At 47.0% G+C, this 17433-nt stretch overlaps 1 protein-coding gene across 4 annotated transcripts in view; it reads left to right on the top strand.

Annotated features, from left to right (window-relative positions):
- Positions 1–17433, top strand: part of OSBPL3 (oxysterol binding protein like 3) — a 151089-nt gene that overhangs the window by 66547 nt on the left and 67109 nt on the right. For all 4 annotated transcript variants that reach the window (XM_080666458.1, XM_080666456.1, XM_080666459.1 and 1 more), the window contains one exon: positions 4723–4953. In XM_080666458.1, coding sequence (XP_080522584.1) covers positions 4858–4953 — 96 coding nt within the window. In that variant the 5' untranslated portion in view covers positions 4723–4857. The remainder of the gene's footprint in view (positions 1–4722; positions 4954–17433) is intronic.

Raw genomic sequence — 17433 nt, 5'->3', positions numbered from 1 at the left:
AAATAAAGGGGGACGTATATGTTTGTCCTTAAATGGTTCACCGTTGATGAGCAGGGGAACTATTGTTCAAACCGATAAGCCCCTTGAGTTAGAGGTTTTCCATGGAAGGGCCCCGGGGAGGGGTGACATCACTCAAGGGTCCTCATTTGCGCCCAGCTCATTATCTCAAACACCCCTGAGCTGGCGGCCTGGCCCCTGGACGGAATCTGTCTCCCTTCAGGGCTCTCCTCCCCTTTCCCTAGGTCAGCACCAGGAAGTCAGCTAGGTGGAGTGGGAGACACCAGGCTCCTGTGTGACTCCCCTTGTCCAGGCCCTTCCTGTGGGGACTCCCATCAAGGTCTGCCCACGGGTTCTCTGGGTGGGAAGCAGTAGCTGCCTCATTCCACGTGGGCTGTACCCTTGGGGCCACCGCCGCCTTCATTCTCATCCTGCCATTTTAAGCAAATCCTCTCCCCAGAATTTGACTTCTTTTGTCCTTTAAGCCGCCTTTGGAAATGTTAACAGAGTATCTGCTGAGGCTAGGCAGGAAGGGTCTGGGAATGAGACAGATCTCTTTTCCCAGGCAATAATTCCAGGCTCTCCCAGAACGGATGTGGGGGTGGGGGGGCTGTGGATTCCCACCCTTTCTTTTCCCTGAAGGAGAAAAAGGGGCCCGGGTGGGGGTGGGGGTGGGCCCCCACCCTGGTTCTTCAGATACCTTAACACTGAGTACCCGTTTAGAGGCGTATCCTTGGCCTAATCACAGCCCGGGCCTTGGCAGCGGTTGCTGAGAAGTGAAATTTGGCAGAGTTCAAAGATCAAGGGGACCCCTTTCATCTGTGGTCTCTACCACAGGGTCAGGGTGCTTCTCATTTCTCAGTTTCAGAATTCCTGTGACTCTCGTTTTTATTGCCCAAGTGCTCTTTCTTTTTCTCCTTCACATGTCACACGCCACCTCGTCCCATACTTACTATCAGAACCTCAGCCTTAAAAAAAATACAGACACAGAAAAACGTTGTTGGTATCCCTAAACCACTGTGGAATCAGTTGTCATAGTAATGGCTGCCCCCTCATCTCATAATTTGGGGTTCCCATCAATTGTTTTTTGTTTTTTTTTAATCTTTCTCAAACAGCAACAGCCAACACCGTTATTAATACACGAATAACATCTTTCACCTTGGCAGTTGCTAACTAGCTTGCATTGCCTCTAACTTCAGGCACCGTTAGTCATGCCCCATAAGAAAGCTCGCTTATGAAGAGCCTGGTCCATTGTTGGATACAACACGTAATGAACACAGATTTTGGGGGCTTTCTGTGAATGCAACATGGGAATTGAGCTCTATAGCTACAGATACCTTAATTTTATTTTCTGAAAGTTTCTTTCCCCTCATTGTCTTGGTTTTAATTTACAGCTTTAGCGTATGTTTTTTGTTTTTTAAGGACTAAGTGTTAGTGAAAGGCAGAGATTGGAGTATTTAATAGTTAACCAAAAGTTTGATACAATATCTAGCTGGTTCCTGGACAATTATATAACACCCTTCTTTTAAAATATACTATGTGAACACTAAGAACTGAATGGGTTAGATAGAAACTGTTTTTTATTGTTAATATGCTTGGGAAAGTTGTCGGATTTACTTGAAACTAGTTTGTCAAATAAAAGCCTGGCCTTCTGAAGCCCAAACCAAACACATTAATCACCCTGAACTCAGGGCTGTGGGTGAAGGCAGTGGTTCACCCCCAAAAGCGTTGCAGGGGTGGCAGGTGGCAGCCCAGTTAACTCTAAGGGTGTCTCTGTCTCAGTCCTGGTCGACCCCCTTCCCCAGACTTGCTGTCTTGGAGGTTGGTGCTGTGTGTGGAAAGGAATGGGCTGCCACTGCCTCTTCAAATCGGGGTGATGATGTGCTCTCTCCCCGAGTTTTTATTTTTTTCTTCCTCTTTTTTCTTTTTTTACAGCTGAGTAGCATTCCGTTGTATAAATGTACAGCTTTTTTTCTTCTTTTTAAAAAATATTTTTATATGTTTTTATTGATTTCAGAGAGAGGAAGAGAGAGAGATGGAAACATCAATGATGAGAGAGGATCGTTGATCGGCTACCTCCTGCATGCCCCACATTGGGGATCGAGCCCGCAACCCCGGGCACGTGCCCTGACCAGAAATTGAACTATGGCCTTCTGGTTCGTAGGTCGACACTCACCCTCCGAGCCACACCGGCTGAGCTGTCTCCGAGTTTTTCTAGTCCAGCTCCTCATTTCTCTTAGGTCCCAGAGAGGGTGCAGAAGCTGTCATCGCCTACCTGGCTGCAAGGAGGCTGATTCCCAGCACCAGCGTTAAAGGCCTGGGATCTAACCGGACTCCGTCTCTTACCTGCTGCGTGATCAGGCAACTTACCCACCTTTTCAGAAACTCCATTTTTTAGTTTTTTCCTCTGTCAAATAGAGATAATGCTCTCCTGCCAGAATGTTGATTAAATGAGACAGTAGGTGTGGGAAACCATCAAATGATCATGGTTTTAATTACTAACATAGTAAGAGGTGATATGGGGGAATTCTGCTTTCCCCCTTGGTTTTTGTCACACCGTGTAATAGTTTTATAAGATGACATCCCCAAAAACCTGTGGTAGTTCACAATGTTGTGCAGCTGTCACCGTCATCTGGCTCCAGAACGTCTTAATCACCCTGAAAGAGAAGCCCGGAGGATGATAGTCACATCCCATTCCCCGAGCCCCCAGCCCTGGCGACCACGGATGGCCCTCTGTCTATGGATTTGACCACTCTGCATAGTCTATATAAACAGACGCTTACAGTACATGGTCTTTTGTTTCTAGCTTCTTTCACTCAGAGTAACATTTTCAAGGTTCATCCATGTTATAGCACGATTCAGGACTTCATGCCTTTTAATTCCTGCATAACATTCCGTTGTATGGATCTACTGTCTTCGTCTCTTTGGGCTGCTGCAACAAAACACCACGGGCTGGGTGGCTTGTAAGCAACAGAAATCTATTTCTCACCATTCTGGAGGCTGGAAGTTCAAGATGAGGGTGCCAGCAGCGTCCGAGGGCCTTCTTCAGGCTGCAGACTTATCACTGTGTCCTCACACGGGGGAAGGGGCGAGGGAGCTTGTGTGGTCTCTTTTAGAAGGGCATTAATTCCATTCATGAGGGTTCTGCCCTCCGGACCTGACCACCTCACCAAGGCCCCCCTCACCTCCTAAGAGCATCACCTTGGGCATTAGGATTTCAACATACGAATTTGGGGGGGGACACAAACTTTCAGACCATAGCATATACCATATGAAGTTTATCCATTCACCTGTTGATGTTCATCTGGTTCGTTTCTACCTTTGACTGTTGTGAATAGCATTGCTATGAACATTCTTGTATAAGTTCTTGTTTGAATACCTGTTTTAAATTCTTTTGGATATATACCTAGGAGTGAAATTGTTGGATCATCTTATATAATAAAGAGCTAATATGCAAATGGTCATCAAGATCTCGCGCCCTCGCACCAGGGCCAGGGGACCTGAGGCTGCGCCCCCTGCTTTAGCACTGGGGGACCTGAGGCGGTGCCCCCCGCCCTGGCGCCGGGGCCAGGGGACCTGAGGCCGGGCTGGGGGACCTGAGGCCGGGCCGGGGGACCTGAGGCCGGGCCGGGGGACCTGAGGCCATACCCCCCACCCCGGCGTTGGGGCTGGGGGACCTGAGGCCAGGCCGGGGGACCTGAGGCTGCGCCCCCAACCCGGCACCAGGCCAGGGGACCTGAGGCTGTGCCCCCAGCCCTGCAGGGCTTGACAGGGGTGGGGCTGGCTGGGGCTGGGTCTCATGCAATTTCGAGGTGTGCGCGGGTGGGCGGGGACTTGACTCTGAGTCCCGCAGTGCGCCCCAGACTGACAGGAGGGAGATTTTCATATACATTTTACTAATTTTCTTTCATCTCTGACACTTCTATTATAGAGAAAGGGCAAATAGCAATATTAAAATATTTCTTCTAGTTAATTGCCTTTTAATGTGCATGAATTTCGTGCACTGGGCCACTAGTATGATGATAATGCTATATTTAACTTTTTAAAAAACTGGCAAACTGTTTTCAACTCTGGCTGCCCATTTAACACCCCTCGCCTGAAGGTTCCACTTTCTTTTATAACTTATTTCCTGCCCTGGCAGGTTTTGCTCAGTGGGTAGAGCAGACTAAAGGGTCCCAGGTTTGATTCCTTTCAAGGGCATGTACCTCTGGGGTGTGTGCAGGAGACAACCCATCAGTTAGTGTAACATGTGTTTGTAAAAGGTGTCTCTCTCACATTGATGTTTCTCTTTTTCTGTCTCTCCCCCTCCCTTCCACTCTCTAAAATTCAGTGGAAAAATATCCTTGGGTGAGGGTTAACAAAAAAGTAAACTTGTTATTTTCTATCTTTTTCATTTTATTATAGCTACCGTAGTGGGTATGAAGTGCTATCTCCTGGCGGTTTGGGTTGGTTTTATAGGACTGGTTTTGTATGTTTCTGGACTCAGATGTTTTTACTTTACAGTGTTCCTAAGCCTGACATATTTCAAAGCTACAAAACCACCTACACGTAATTTCCAGGAAGAGAACGTTGTAAAGCACCTTTTCCTTCACGGCCCTTGTGTAGCTGAGCCTCGTGGCTCTGTACTCTGCCCTGCAGATAAACCACTCGCACACAAGTGGCTAATTATAGACAATGCCTGATGCCTCTGACCTGCTCTCTAATTTTTTTTCCTTTTGATTTTAGGGATTTCATCCAAAATGCTTTCAAAGCATACTGGATAAGAGCTGAGCCACCTGCCTGTTTGGGACTTCCACACTCTCTGTTCCACTGTCTTTCGATGGCATTTTGACTGCATCGAGGCCACGTGACCTGCTGCTCATGATGAGTGATGAGAAGAACCTTGGGGTGTCCCCAAAATTGGTCTCGCCTTCCAGGAGCCCGAGTACCTGCTCCTCCAAGCAGGGAAGTCGGCAGGTAAAGTTGTAACTAATGCGACTTTTAAGATGCAAATTTAAATCAGGCAGTTTGTAGATTAAAGTGTGTATGTTTACTTGGGAACGCCTACTTCTCCGTTTAAGAGCATTTGCTTTCAGCCCTGTCTTAATTATATGAGAAGAATACATTTTAGGTGGTTTTAATAATGCAGCTTGAGTGCCTGCCAGGTGGGAAGAGCTGTATTTGGCTCTTTGGATTATTTTTCTCAGTCCTTGCAACTGTCCTCCAACACAGATATTAATATCCCCATGTTCTCCACGAGGAAGCTGAGTCAGACCGACTGAGTTATTAAAGACACACAGCTAGTACTAGTAAGTGGCAAAGCAAGAAACCAAAGCCCAGTCTGTTTGACTCCAGAGCCCACACTTCCATTTTTACCCTACTAACCAACACAAACAAATCCATCACTTTTCCAGTAAGTATAATATCCTCCCATCCGCCTCTTCCTTCCCTTTACTGAACCTTTTATGACACCTTCCAACCACAGGCTGCCCTCGAGTCCCACCTGCTCTAGTTCACTAATGGATGAGGGAATCAAATCAACGGATACGTGGTAAAAGGGAATTAAGTCGGAAGAAGAAGTGAAACAAAGGACTGAATAATTAACTCCTAAATAACTGTCAGCTAATTATATGTTGCCTTTTTGGTTTCCTTTCTAATAAATCCTGATTGGCAGGATTTGCTGGTTTTAGATCAGTACAATAAATGCACATTAATCATTGTAATTCTCCCACCTTCAGTTAAGTAGAGAGAGGGAGCGCTGTCCAAAGGCTCTGGGTTTCCAGCAAAGTGATCTGAGCCCTTTCAGTGTTTGCTGCCTCTGTTGGCTTTGTCGATCCCCCATGAGAAGCGATGGCCTAAGAATTGTTCCAGAGGTCTTGGTTCTAGATTTGGAAGCAGCAATCCAGCAGCCTCCCACTTCAGGCATGTCCACGCATTTATGACACATCACACATTTATGACACATTCACACATTTGTGACTCATCATCACGGGTCTCTCCATTCGAATGTTGCCTGGGACAGGGAGCTTACCACCTCACAATACTGCCTCATTTCATTAGCATCTATGATTCTAGACCAGCCGATGGGCTGCAAGAATTTTTGTACCTGAATATTTAGTCAGGGGCACTGGCCTTTTTTTCCCTTAGATTGTCAAATAAGAAAATGACAGCAGCCAACACAATAGTAGTGCTTCAGTGTGAATGCCCTGTCTTGAGCCATTAATATACACTGAGTGGCCAGATTATTATGATCTCTGAATGCAAAATAATCTGGCCACTCAGTGTATATCATATATAATAAAAGGCTAATATGCAAATTGTCCCCTCAACCAGGAGTTCGACCAGCAGGCAGGCTGGCCAACTGCCCATGCCCCTCCCCTGGCCAGGCTAGCTGGACTCCATCTATGCACGAATTCATGTACTGGGCCTCTAATATATATATATAAATATATATACTGAGTGGCCAGATTATTATGTGTGTAGAGATCATAATAATCTGGCCACTCAGTGTATAGGTCGTATAAGAGAAATGCATCTTATTGGTCATGTTGCATAATAAGTTTGCATCTGATTGGGTAATTCTGAGTACCAGAAATCCTTATATACACGTATGGGCACCTGATTTTTTAAAAAGTCACTTTGGACCAAAAAGGATAGGTTGTTGTTGTTGTTGTTATTATTATTATTTTGTAAATCAATCAAAACTGCATCTTTTTTTTGTCAGATCTGCAAAAATATAGTTTTTGGTGTGCTGCAGAATTTTAGTAATTAATTTATGCTTACCATAAATGAAAGAGTTTTAAAATCACTGTCCTAGACAATTAGATTTTGCCACAAGCCTGACATTGGGAGCCCTCCAAGATCTCTCCCGAGGGTTCGGAAGAAGAATTTTTTCCAGCACAGTCATCACTTTCTGCTGGGGTTTAAAAATGACTAAAAGTAGTCCTTGACTGATGCACAGTGGCTCCTGGGAATTCCATTTTTGAGAGGGTAGCTGCGTCCACCCTTTGTCAGCTTTCCAGGTGGGTGTTTCTCTCCCTATGCCAAATTTGGTTGGGGTTAGAACCGAACGAAGATTTCCCCCTATTAGCATCCTTGGATAAAGGGGAAGAACATGATTCATTTAAGTGTTAATTCCTAACACTTTAGGAATTGAAATTCTGGGATTGAATACACAGAAATTATTTGTTTGGTATGCTATTTGAAATAGATTAATTTGGTTTTCATTGAGCTTTTTCTGAGATCACATCCTAAAGAAAAAGAGAAATGTGTTTGATGCCTCAAAGTTTTCTGACTTGGAATGGTTGGTCTTTCACCTATTCATCAATTGGTCATCCTATCTAATAAAAGAGTAATATGCAAATTGACCATCACTCCAACACACAAGATGGCTGCCCCCATGTGGTCAAAGATGGCTGCCCCCATGTGGACACAAGATGGCCACCACAAGATGGCCAGCAGGGGAGGGACCAGGCCTGCAAGGGAGGGCAATTGTGGGCGATCAGGCCAGCAGGGGAGGGCAGTTGGGAGGGACCAAGCCTGCAAAGGAGGGCAGTTGGGGGCAATCAAGCCTGCAGGTGAGGGCAGTTAGGGGTGACCAGACTGGCAGAGGAGGGAAGTTGGCGACGACCGGGCCTGCAGGGAAGGGCAGTTGGGGGGGACCCAGGCTTGCACAGGAGAGCAGTTGGGGGGGGGACCCAGGCCTGTAGGGGAGAGCAGTTGGGGGAGACCAGGCCTGCAGGGGAGGGCAGTTAGGGGTGACCAGGCCTGCAGGGGAGGGCAGTTAGGGGCAAACAGGCTGGCAGGGGAGCAGTTAGGCATCAATCAGGCTGTCAGGGGAGTGGTTAGGAGGTGATCAGGCTGGCAGGCAGAAGTGGTTAGGGGCAATCAGGAAGGCAGGCAGGCGAGCAGTTGGGAGCCAGCAGTCCTGGATTGTGAGAGGGCCTAAATGGGCAGTCGGACATCCCTCGAGGGGTCCCAGATTGGAGAGGGTGCAGGCTGGGCTGAGGGACACCGTCTCCCTTCCCCCCCCCTCCATGCATGAATTTCATGCACCAGGCCTCTAGTCTTTTATATTTAGTATTTACTACTTTAATGTGCATGTGATTTTGCTTTATAAGCATAAAGACTTGTTTTTCCTCTGTGGCATGGGTATACATTGTCTTTCACCTCTTTCTTCCACCCTGCTCCCCAGGCCAACACCTACCTATTGGTAGTAGCTGCTAGAAGCACTGTGTTGAGAAGGGTTCTGCAGTTGAGTCTGGTGCAGTGGAAAAGGGTGCCATGTTTTTAGCTATGACTCGTGGGCACAGGCAGGCTGAGTGGGAGCACAGGTGCCACATGTGTCACCCCTTAGTGATATTAGAGGGTTGATATTAAGAGATCTCTGCCACAGTCTCTATATTCTGCTATTGGTGGGACGTCCAGCAAGTGAAGTTTGCCTCAGTTCTCCACCCATAAAACGGCCTTGTTTCAAGACACCCTGACACCCTGCAAAAGAAATGGATCTCTTTGAAGTGGACTGTCGTTCAGATCTAGTGCTTTACCGGATAGGAACCTATGCTTCTTGCAGGACATCCCCAACGAGAGGAAGCCAGCTTACACAAAGAATAGGTTGCTGGTCCCTTCTGACCGTCTTCATCGTTCCCTATTATCTGTAGTGTTCGAGGTTGATCTTTGCTATCTGGGTGACCTTGCCATCTATAATAATAAAAGCGTAATATGCTAATTTGACAGGATGTCCTTCCGGACTAAGCTGGGGCTGCAGCCACAGGATGGAGGCAGCTGCAGTAGCTGCGAGGGAGGGATCCAGATCCAGGCAGCCGAGAGGGAGGGATCCAGATCCAGGCAGCCGAGAGGGAGGGATCCAGATTCAGGCAGCCGCGAGGGAAGGATCCAGATCCAGGCAGCTGCGAGGGAGGGATCCAGATCCAGGCAGCTGTGAGGGAGGGATCCAGATCCAGGCAGCTGTGAGGGAGGGATCCAGATCCAGGCAGCCGCGAGGGAGGGATCCAGATCCAGGCAGCCGCGAGGGAGGGATCCAGATCCAGGCAGCTGCGAGGGAGGGATCCAGGCAGCTGCCCGCAGCTGCAAAAACCCAGTCTTGCAGGAATTTTATGTGTCGGGCCTCTAGTGTTATATAAAACCTCTGAATCTCAGTTTTTCAGCTGTGAAATTTAGAAAATTGTGCTTCCTTTTGAGCACTAAATGAAATAATAAACATGAAGTACCTAGGCTAGCAGATGGTAGACATTTGGTAAGTGGGGATTAAATTAATGAATGAAGAAGCACGAAATTGCTAGATAGAAAATTACTATTCACAAAGCTCTGTAGACACATGAAGTAGGTTAAGGGGTATCTAAGTGGGAGAGGCAGTTACTATTTCAAAACTTGTACAATATGAGCAGTTACAGTTTCCTGTTGTCCTTTCCCACTGCCCCCTTCCATTTCTTTCCTAGAACTTTGAAACTAGCATGTTTCAGAAGCCAGATTGAGCTAAAGATGCATGACTAGGTTTTATCTTTAATGAAAGAGTTCTATATGCCCTAAACTTTACTTCTTCAATCAGTGTCTATTAAGAACCTATTATTAGAAGACTGGGCAGGGAGATTTGAGCTACAAAGGACAGGACAGTGGAGCAGAGCCCTACAAACAAGTGGTCAACTCTGGGGTGGCTGTGGATTGTGAAGGGGGCATGGCCTCCATCCTTTTTTTTCTTTCTATGTTGCTAGCATTTACTGCATAAGTCAGAAAACAGAAGGTGAATCCTGCTAAAATAATGGACAAGTACTTAGTTCATGATTACAGGGGATTTGAAATGAAAGGTCTCTTGCCAGGTAAGTCTCCTTACAGATACGCAATTTGTTCTCATCACCCTCGTGTCCCTGCGCTAATCTAAGGTGGCCTTTGAGCCTCCGGGGGTCACCCACGAGTGTTTGCTGTTAGATGATGCAGCGCTCCAGGGAGCCCAGCTGCTGGGCTTGGTGCCAGAACCCACAAGACACAGGTGTTGAATGGGAGGGAATTTGCCAAGAAGAGAAAAGTGAATTAAAGCTACAATGCTCAGGTGTTTATAATTTCAGCATCTGGGTATTGCAAATACTTAGTCCTGTTTATTTCTTTTAATTCACCACGTCTTTAGAGACACCAGATTTACCAGCTGCCTTTTTGTAAGTAGGGGCTAAACACTCTTGAGAAAGACCAATCAAGGAGGGAGGGTCTTGGGAATATGATATAATTCATCATAATTGTTCTTTGGTGGTCACAGAAGAGGAAAAACAATGAGTATGAACTTGCTCAGGAGCCAGACGGCTTGAGTTTAAATCTTAGGTTGTTCATAAGCTGTTTGACCTTCGGCAGTTACTTGGTTTCTTATAAGGTTTTGCAAATTGCTTAGCTAGAAGAGAGCCTGCATGTGGAGCGTGCTATATAAGTGATGGATGCATAAACCAGTCTCACCTTCCCCAAGAAGAGTCCCAGGAGCCCTCAAGCAGTACGCATGGGGACTGTTCCTTTCAGCTGGAGGGGACGTGACATGGCACAGTCAGCCGTCTTGGCTTCTGTCTAGGTTGCTCAGAGAGGAGGAGTCAGCAAGGGACACTAGATGTTAGCAGCCTTACAGCTCGTTATATTCTTTCACACTGTTATGGGCAAAGCTTCTTGTTCCCACCTGTTGTTCGTGGGAGTGGGCTTTTTGCGATATTTCGAGAAAATGAATTTTCTGAGATTCGCATGGGAGGGTGAAATCGTTTTATTTCTGTGGAATTACACCCCTGAGTTTCCCTGGTCCTATTTCCCTTTGTCGCACCAAGGAAGAAGTGTAGCTGTGGCGTCTTCAAAATAAAAGCCAGTGTCCAGAGTTTCCATTCCATGTTAGGACTAGTCCAGTTTAGCATTAGGCTAGCTTAGTTTGTGTTTCCTGCTGTAGCCCATTAGTCCAGTGCGTGTCGGGTCGGCATGGCCACATGGCACGGAGGAAGTACGGGGTGAGTGCAAGGATGCCAAGAGAGCCCTGAGCCAAGAGCACCAGCTCCTTTGTTTAGGGGATTATGTATTCCCAAATTTTCATGGGCTTGCATTGGCTCCACCTCTTCTAGCCAATGATTTCTGTTCCTAGGTTTGATTGATAAGTGTATTTCCTAGGTTCCGCAACTTCACTGCACATGCATCCCCCCTCCTCTTTGTCCTCTCCCCCAGTGATCTGCAGGAGATGGGTGGTGACTTGCTGGTGACTGCGAAATTGCAGCTTCCTGATGAAGCTGTCCAGATGGCCATGCTCATAATGTCTGGCCTCCCTTTTGCTCCTTTCCTACTATTAATAACTAGCTAATTACCATGGTATCGATGCTGTCCTTTGGAGTCTCAAAACAATCCAGAGAGGTCTGTACTGTTTTCTATGCTTTAGAGAGAAAATATGATCCAGAGATACTAACTGCCTTGTTTAGAGGTACACAGCTGATAAGCGGCAGGGGACCAGGCAACCATCTATTTGGAGAACACTAGTTTTTTTAGATGTGAGAAAGCTTCCGTAGAAGTTAATTCAGGTTCCATGTGCCTTAAGTGCAAATGTTTGTTGTTTAAACAAACCTCCAGAAGCCACCGCCTCTGAGGATGCAGGGACAAGAATAACACTGATGAGTAAAGCAGCCTTAAGGATCCCTGAGGTCCGATTGTCTGCAGCTGTTTTTTTCTGGTGGGAACCACAGAGAAAAATTAACTATATATTTCTGTCTTAGTTTTCCAGATTCCACCTTTCTGGACATTTTACTGCCTACCTTTTGGTTACACTAATGGTTATGACATTACTAGAGGCCCATGCACGAATTCGTGCACAGGTGGGGTCCGGAAGACCCGCCTCAATGGGGGCCGATCAGGACCAAGCTGGTGGGGGGGAAGGGACCAAGGGTGGTTGGCCGGCCAGTCCTGCCCCTGATCAGGGTGTGGGGGCTGATTGAGGGCAGGGCCGGCCAGGGGGAGGGGCCACGGGAGGTTGGGTGGGGCCATTCGGGGCCCTGATGGAGCTGGTTGGCTGCTGCAGTGCACATCATAGCGACCGTTAGTTCCAGGCGTTCCAGTCGTTCCGGTCGCTTGGCGTTTATATACATAGACACTCTGAAAGCAGGAAGGGCAAGGATACAGGACTTAATTCTCAATATATTTCTATTCTGAGTTAAGTCTTGTAAAGAAAAAAAAACAAAATTTGATATGGGAAGAGGTTAAAACTTCAGCTAAAATGACATATTTGAGTTGTCAGGTGTCTTTGTTACTTTCCATGTCCACAAATGATAGGCTGTCAGCTACATTCCATACCAATGAGCAGGAAGAAACTGAACTTTTATATTTTTATGGATTTCAGAGAGGATGGGAGAGGGAGAGAGAGAGAGAGACAGAAACATCAATGACGGGAGAGAATCATTGATCGGCTGCCTCCTGCACACCCCAAGGGGGATCAAGCCCACAACCTGGGCATGTGCCCTTGACCAAAATCGAACCTGGGACCCTTCAGTCCACAGTCCGACACTCTATCCACTGAGCCAAACCAGCTAGGGCAAGAAATTGAACTTTTAAAACACTTATGGGAGTTGCTGGGCTGCTGATACTGCCCTGCAATTCCAGAATAACAAGCACAGTAAATATGTTTGGGTGGGTCTTAGAAACACTACCTTGATAGAAACTACATGGGATGCGTTAAGAAAATAAATTTATTTATTCATGGTTGGCATTGGCCATAGTGCAGGGTACAGGAAGGCAGAACCCTGACCGTGTGCTTTTATTTGAGAGCACAGCTTACTAGCTGTGCAGTTACTGGAATTTTCTCTAGAAGCCATAATGCAGATGTGAACTGAACTGAATCAATAGTTTTTTCCCAGGGAGGGGAAAGTCTAAGTCTACTTCAGTGATATGATGATATTAAAATATTAAAGGCCAAGAAGTGACAGTGTAAGAAGGACAGGCAAAACAGAAGACTTTCCTAGACTAATCTGACATCTCTAAGGTCCTCTACACCCTGGCCCTACCATCGACCCTAGCTGTGTCTCCCTCTGCACCTATGAGCAAACCACATCAACTAAAACCACCTCCTCTGTCCCCACTCACATTCCTGGCATTCACTGGCTGAATGGTGTCTCCCTCCCACCCCAAAGGTATGTCCACATCCTAATCCTTGGAACCTGTGAGTGTTACCTTATCGGGTAAAAAGGGCCTTTGCAGATATAATTTAAGGATCTTTAGATAAGGAGATCATCTTAGATTATCCAGGTCAGCCTTACATTCAACAACCAGTGTCCTTATAAGAACACACAGAGGAGACCGTAGACGTGGAGAAGGTAAGAAGATGGAGGCAGAGATTAGAGTGATGTGGCTACAAGCCAAGGAATAACCACAGCCACTAGAAACCAGAAGAGACAAGAAATGCTGTTATGAATTGAATGCTTGTGTCTCCACTGGATTCATACTTTGAAGCGTTAACTCAGTGTGATGGTATTTAGAGGTAGGGCTTTCAGGCCTGGTCAGTGTGGCCCAGTGATTGAGCATCAATCTATGAACCATCAGGGCACATGCCTGGGTTGCAGGCTTGATCCCCAGTGAGGGGCATGCAGGAGGCAGCCAATCAATGATTCTCTCTCATCATTGATGTTTCTATCTCTCCCTTCCTCTGAAATCAATAAAATATATTTTAAAAAGAGAGAGAGACAGACAGAGAGAGAGGGGGTCTGAGGGTCTTCTGGAGGTTCATTTTAGATGAGGTCATGAGGATGATGCCCTCCAGATGGGCGTAGTGCCCTTATAAGAGCAAAGACACCAGGGCTCGTTCTCTCTCACGCTTGGAGGAAAGGCCCTGTGAACACCCAGAGAAAAAGCAGCTACAGACCACTCCAATTACACGCTCTAAGAAGTGGGTTCTCACCAGGAACCGAATCTACCAACACCTTGATCTTGGACTTCCCGCCTCGGTGTTTTGTTACAGGAGCCCGAGTTAAGACAAACCCATTCTCCGCTCCTCTGGAGCCAGCATGGCCTCCAGAACTAGAGATTACATTTCTGTGGTTTTAAGCCACCAGTCTGTGGTATTCGTCACGGTAGCCTTAGAAACCCTGCTTCTCCCTGTGTGCCAGCTTTTCCTCAAGTCCCAGCCCAAGTTCTCCCCCTAAGGTGGATCTGCCTACGGCGACTGTGCTTACCTGACAGCTGCAGGAGGTGGTTTGAATCTCCCATTCTGTATTTACAAGTTTTCATCCTTGGGCTCTCTTTATTTTCAACGTATGCTAACTTCTTGGCAGCCAGCATTGGGCTTTACATCTCTGCATCTCCAGTACCTGCCTGGTGCTAAGCCTTAGACCTTTGAGTAGACATTACCTATTAAATAGAAGCTCAGTAATGGCCTAGAACAGTGGTCGGCAAATTCATTAGTCAACAGAGCGGCAAACCGCGGCTCGCAAGCCGCAGTTTGCCGACCACTGGACTAGAATATAACACACAACACAAAAGTCAACCCTTCTTTCTTTCTTTCTTTCTTTCTTTCTTTCTTTCTTTCTTTCTTTCTTTCTTTCTTTCTTTCTTTCTTTCTTTATTATTTTTTGTTAATCCTCACCCAAGGATACTTTTTTCCATTGATTTTTTTAGAGAGAGTGGGAGAGGAGAGTGGGAAATATCGATGTGAGAGAGACACATCAATTGGTTGCCTCCTACACACGCCCCAACTAGGGCAGGGGATCAAACCTGTAACCCAGGGTGTCCTTGAGCAGGAATTGAACCTGTGACACTTCGGTGCACGGGCTGACACTCTAACCACGGAGAAAAAGTGGCTAGGGCAAGTCATTCCTTCTTGATACATAAGGCACTCAGGACCCGAACCTTCTGCTAGGTCCTCATGGGAACCAGTGTTTCTTGTACAGCACTGTGAAAAAATTCACTGATGATTTGGATCAAGGATAAGGACATTTATTATGCAGAACTTCTGCCTCCTGCTGCTATTACTTTTAAATCATGTTTGCTGTAATTATTCGGAATGGGTCTCTACTTTGATTGCAAATTTCAATTAGTTTTGAAAAATAGCTTGAGCACACTCTAAGAGAGAACACTGCTATCAGCCAGTGCCATCCAGCAGCGGAGGGGTTTCTCGAGGAGGTGCAAGGCCTGTAATTGGAGTGCAAGAAGGTTCTGTCTGAATATGGAGTGGGACTCACTGAGTACGGGGCTTCTCTCCAGTGCTCAGACACCAAAGGGCAGAGCGCTCTGATATGCCAAAGAAATAGGATTTTTTTAAAAATAAAAGGTAATAAAGATAAATTATGGGAACAGCGCTGGAAGGTATAAAATGAAGAGCAAAAGGCTCCCCCACTCACACCTCTGGCCCAGGCGCATACGCATAGGAGTCTGTAGTGGAGAGTTTCTTTGTCCTCACTTGGTCCATGCCCCTGTGTGGTGAGATAACCCAGGACCCCCTCCACAGCCTGTCAGCCACTGTGGAAAGAAGGCAGTTCTTAAGAAAGGGGTAGTGGTCGTTTTTCATCGTACTAATTACTAGAGAATCAGACAATCCATTCTTTTTTTAATAATATGTTTTTATTGATTTTAGAGGAGAACAGAGAGTGAAACATGGATGAGAGAAACATTGGTTGGCTGCCTCCTGCACACCTCCTCCTGGGTATTGAGCCTGCAACCCCGGCATGTGCCCTGACCGGGCACCTCTTGGTGCATGGGATGGTGCTCAACCGACGGAGCCACACCAGGCAGGGCAGACAGTCCATCCTTTATGAAGTCCTGAAAGGCAGGGCCTTGCCCTCAGAGCCTAACGAGTCAAATCCTAATTCCTGAAATAGCCCGTCTCCTACACAGTGGCTGCTCCAGGTGGGCCCATAGCCCCGCAGCTGCGGCCTCACCTGTGCAGGTGGAGAAGCCAAGGCCTCGCCCCAGACCCACTGAGCGGAAATCTGCATTTTGATGAGGTCTTCTGTGATTGGTGTGCACGTTACAGGACGAGAAGCACTGCATTTGATTGCGTGCACTACCACCCCTCCCCCAACTAACTTGTTCCCTTACTTGTATTGCTACCAGGCCCACTGGTGTTCACCAAGTCTTAGTTGAGGAAGAAACCATTGGTAAGAAGAAACAATTGCAAATCTCAGTAATTGAAATGTAAGCACAGAGTTGGTCTGACATATTACAGTTACTTACATTAACTGGAATTCTATTGACAAGTATTTCCATGTGTCCACAGTATAATCATAAAAGATTATATTGATGATCCTGAGGGTTTACAAGATCACAAATGCCTTTGATCTCTAAAGACACGTTAAATTATGATATACTCCATGTGATTTAACACTGAGTCTTGCTTTGTGATTTTTAAAACTCTGAAAAACAGACTCAATAAGTGATCCGAACAACCGACTCCCCGCGTCATGGCAGATAGAGGCAGCCACCAAACTTCCTTCCATCACACTCTTCAGCTGCAGAAGAATGAAAGTGAAGCCCTTTTCTATTTCTGACATCACCGCTGCCAGGGCGGTGCCTAGAATCAGCCTCTGAGAGGTGCACAGGAGATAAACCTGGAAGCAGCTGAGCTGGAGGGAAATGCTCTGGATTGGTGCACTCAGCAATATGGAAATGAACCAGCCTGTGTGCGTGAGCCAATGCTTAGCTGCCTTTCCAACCACAAAGAAGCGTTCTACATTTGGCACCTTTGAGATATTCAGTAAAACAGACTGAATTTAGTGCCAGATGACAGTGCCAGACTGTCTTCAGTTAACTCAAGCAGAAGCCTTAAGAAGCCACTTCCCCCACACCCCGTCACAGTTCTCTCTCCACCTGCTGTTCATGGTGAGCTTTAAGCCCGAAGCCCCAGGGCGGGACATCAGCCCAGGACGTTGGGCTAAGTCAGCAGGCCTTGCTCTCCCCAGGGGCCAAGTCCACCCTGTGCTGTGCATCTCAGCTCAAGGTGCATGCCCTGCGCTGGGGCACAGGGTATGTGAGGAACAGGTGGAGCCACTCCCTGCCACCCAGGCCTTTCAGCCAAACGCAACTGGCATCTCTGTCTTGTCTGTCCTGAGTACCAGTCTGCCCCAATCCAGCACACAGTACAAGTCCTTCACCCATGGGCCTCGTGGGGTCTCTTTTATACCCCACCCCCTTGCTCCTAAGGCGCATTCAGTAACTATTTAGGGCCCCTATGTCCAAAGCAGTGAGATTATAACAAACAATATTGAGCTCCTGTCCCCACGCATCCCGAATTCTAGAGAGGGAGGAGGACAATGCCAGGGAGGTTTGTGTAGGCGCCAAGGAGGGAGGGAATTCTGCCTGAGGAAGAAGTTTGGGGCTAAATGAGAATTCCCCGCTGAGCAGTAGATGGAGCAGACATTTAGACATACAAAAGGCAAGGAGCAAAGACTTGGCAGCATTGAAAGGCAAGGCTGACTTCGGCGCACCGCCCACCCCCTCACTGTGGGACTACCTTGC

Source organism: Plecotus auritus (genome assembly GCF_963455305.1).
Source record: "Plecotus auritus genome assembly, chromosome: 4".
Lineage (NCBI taxonomy): Eukaryota > Metazoa > Chordata > Mammalia > Chiroptera > Vespertilionidae > Plecotus > Plecotus auritus.
Note: the sequence above shows the minus strand (reverse complement) of the source record. Positions and strands in the feature narration are given on the sequence as shown.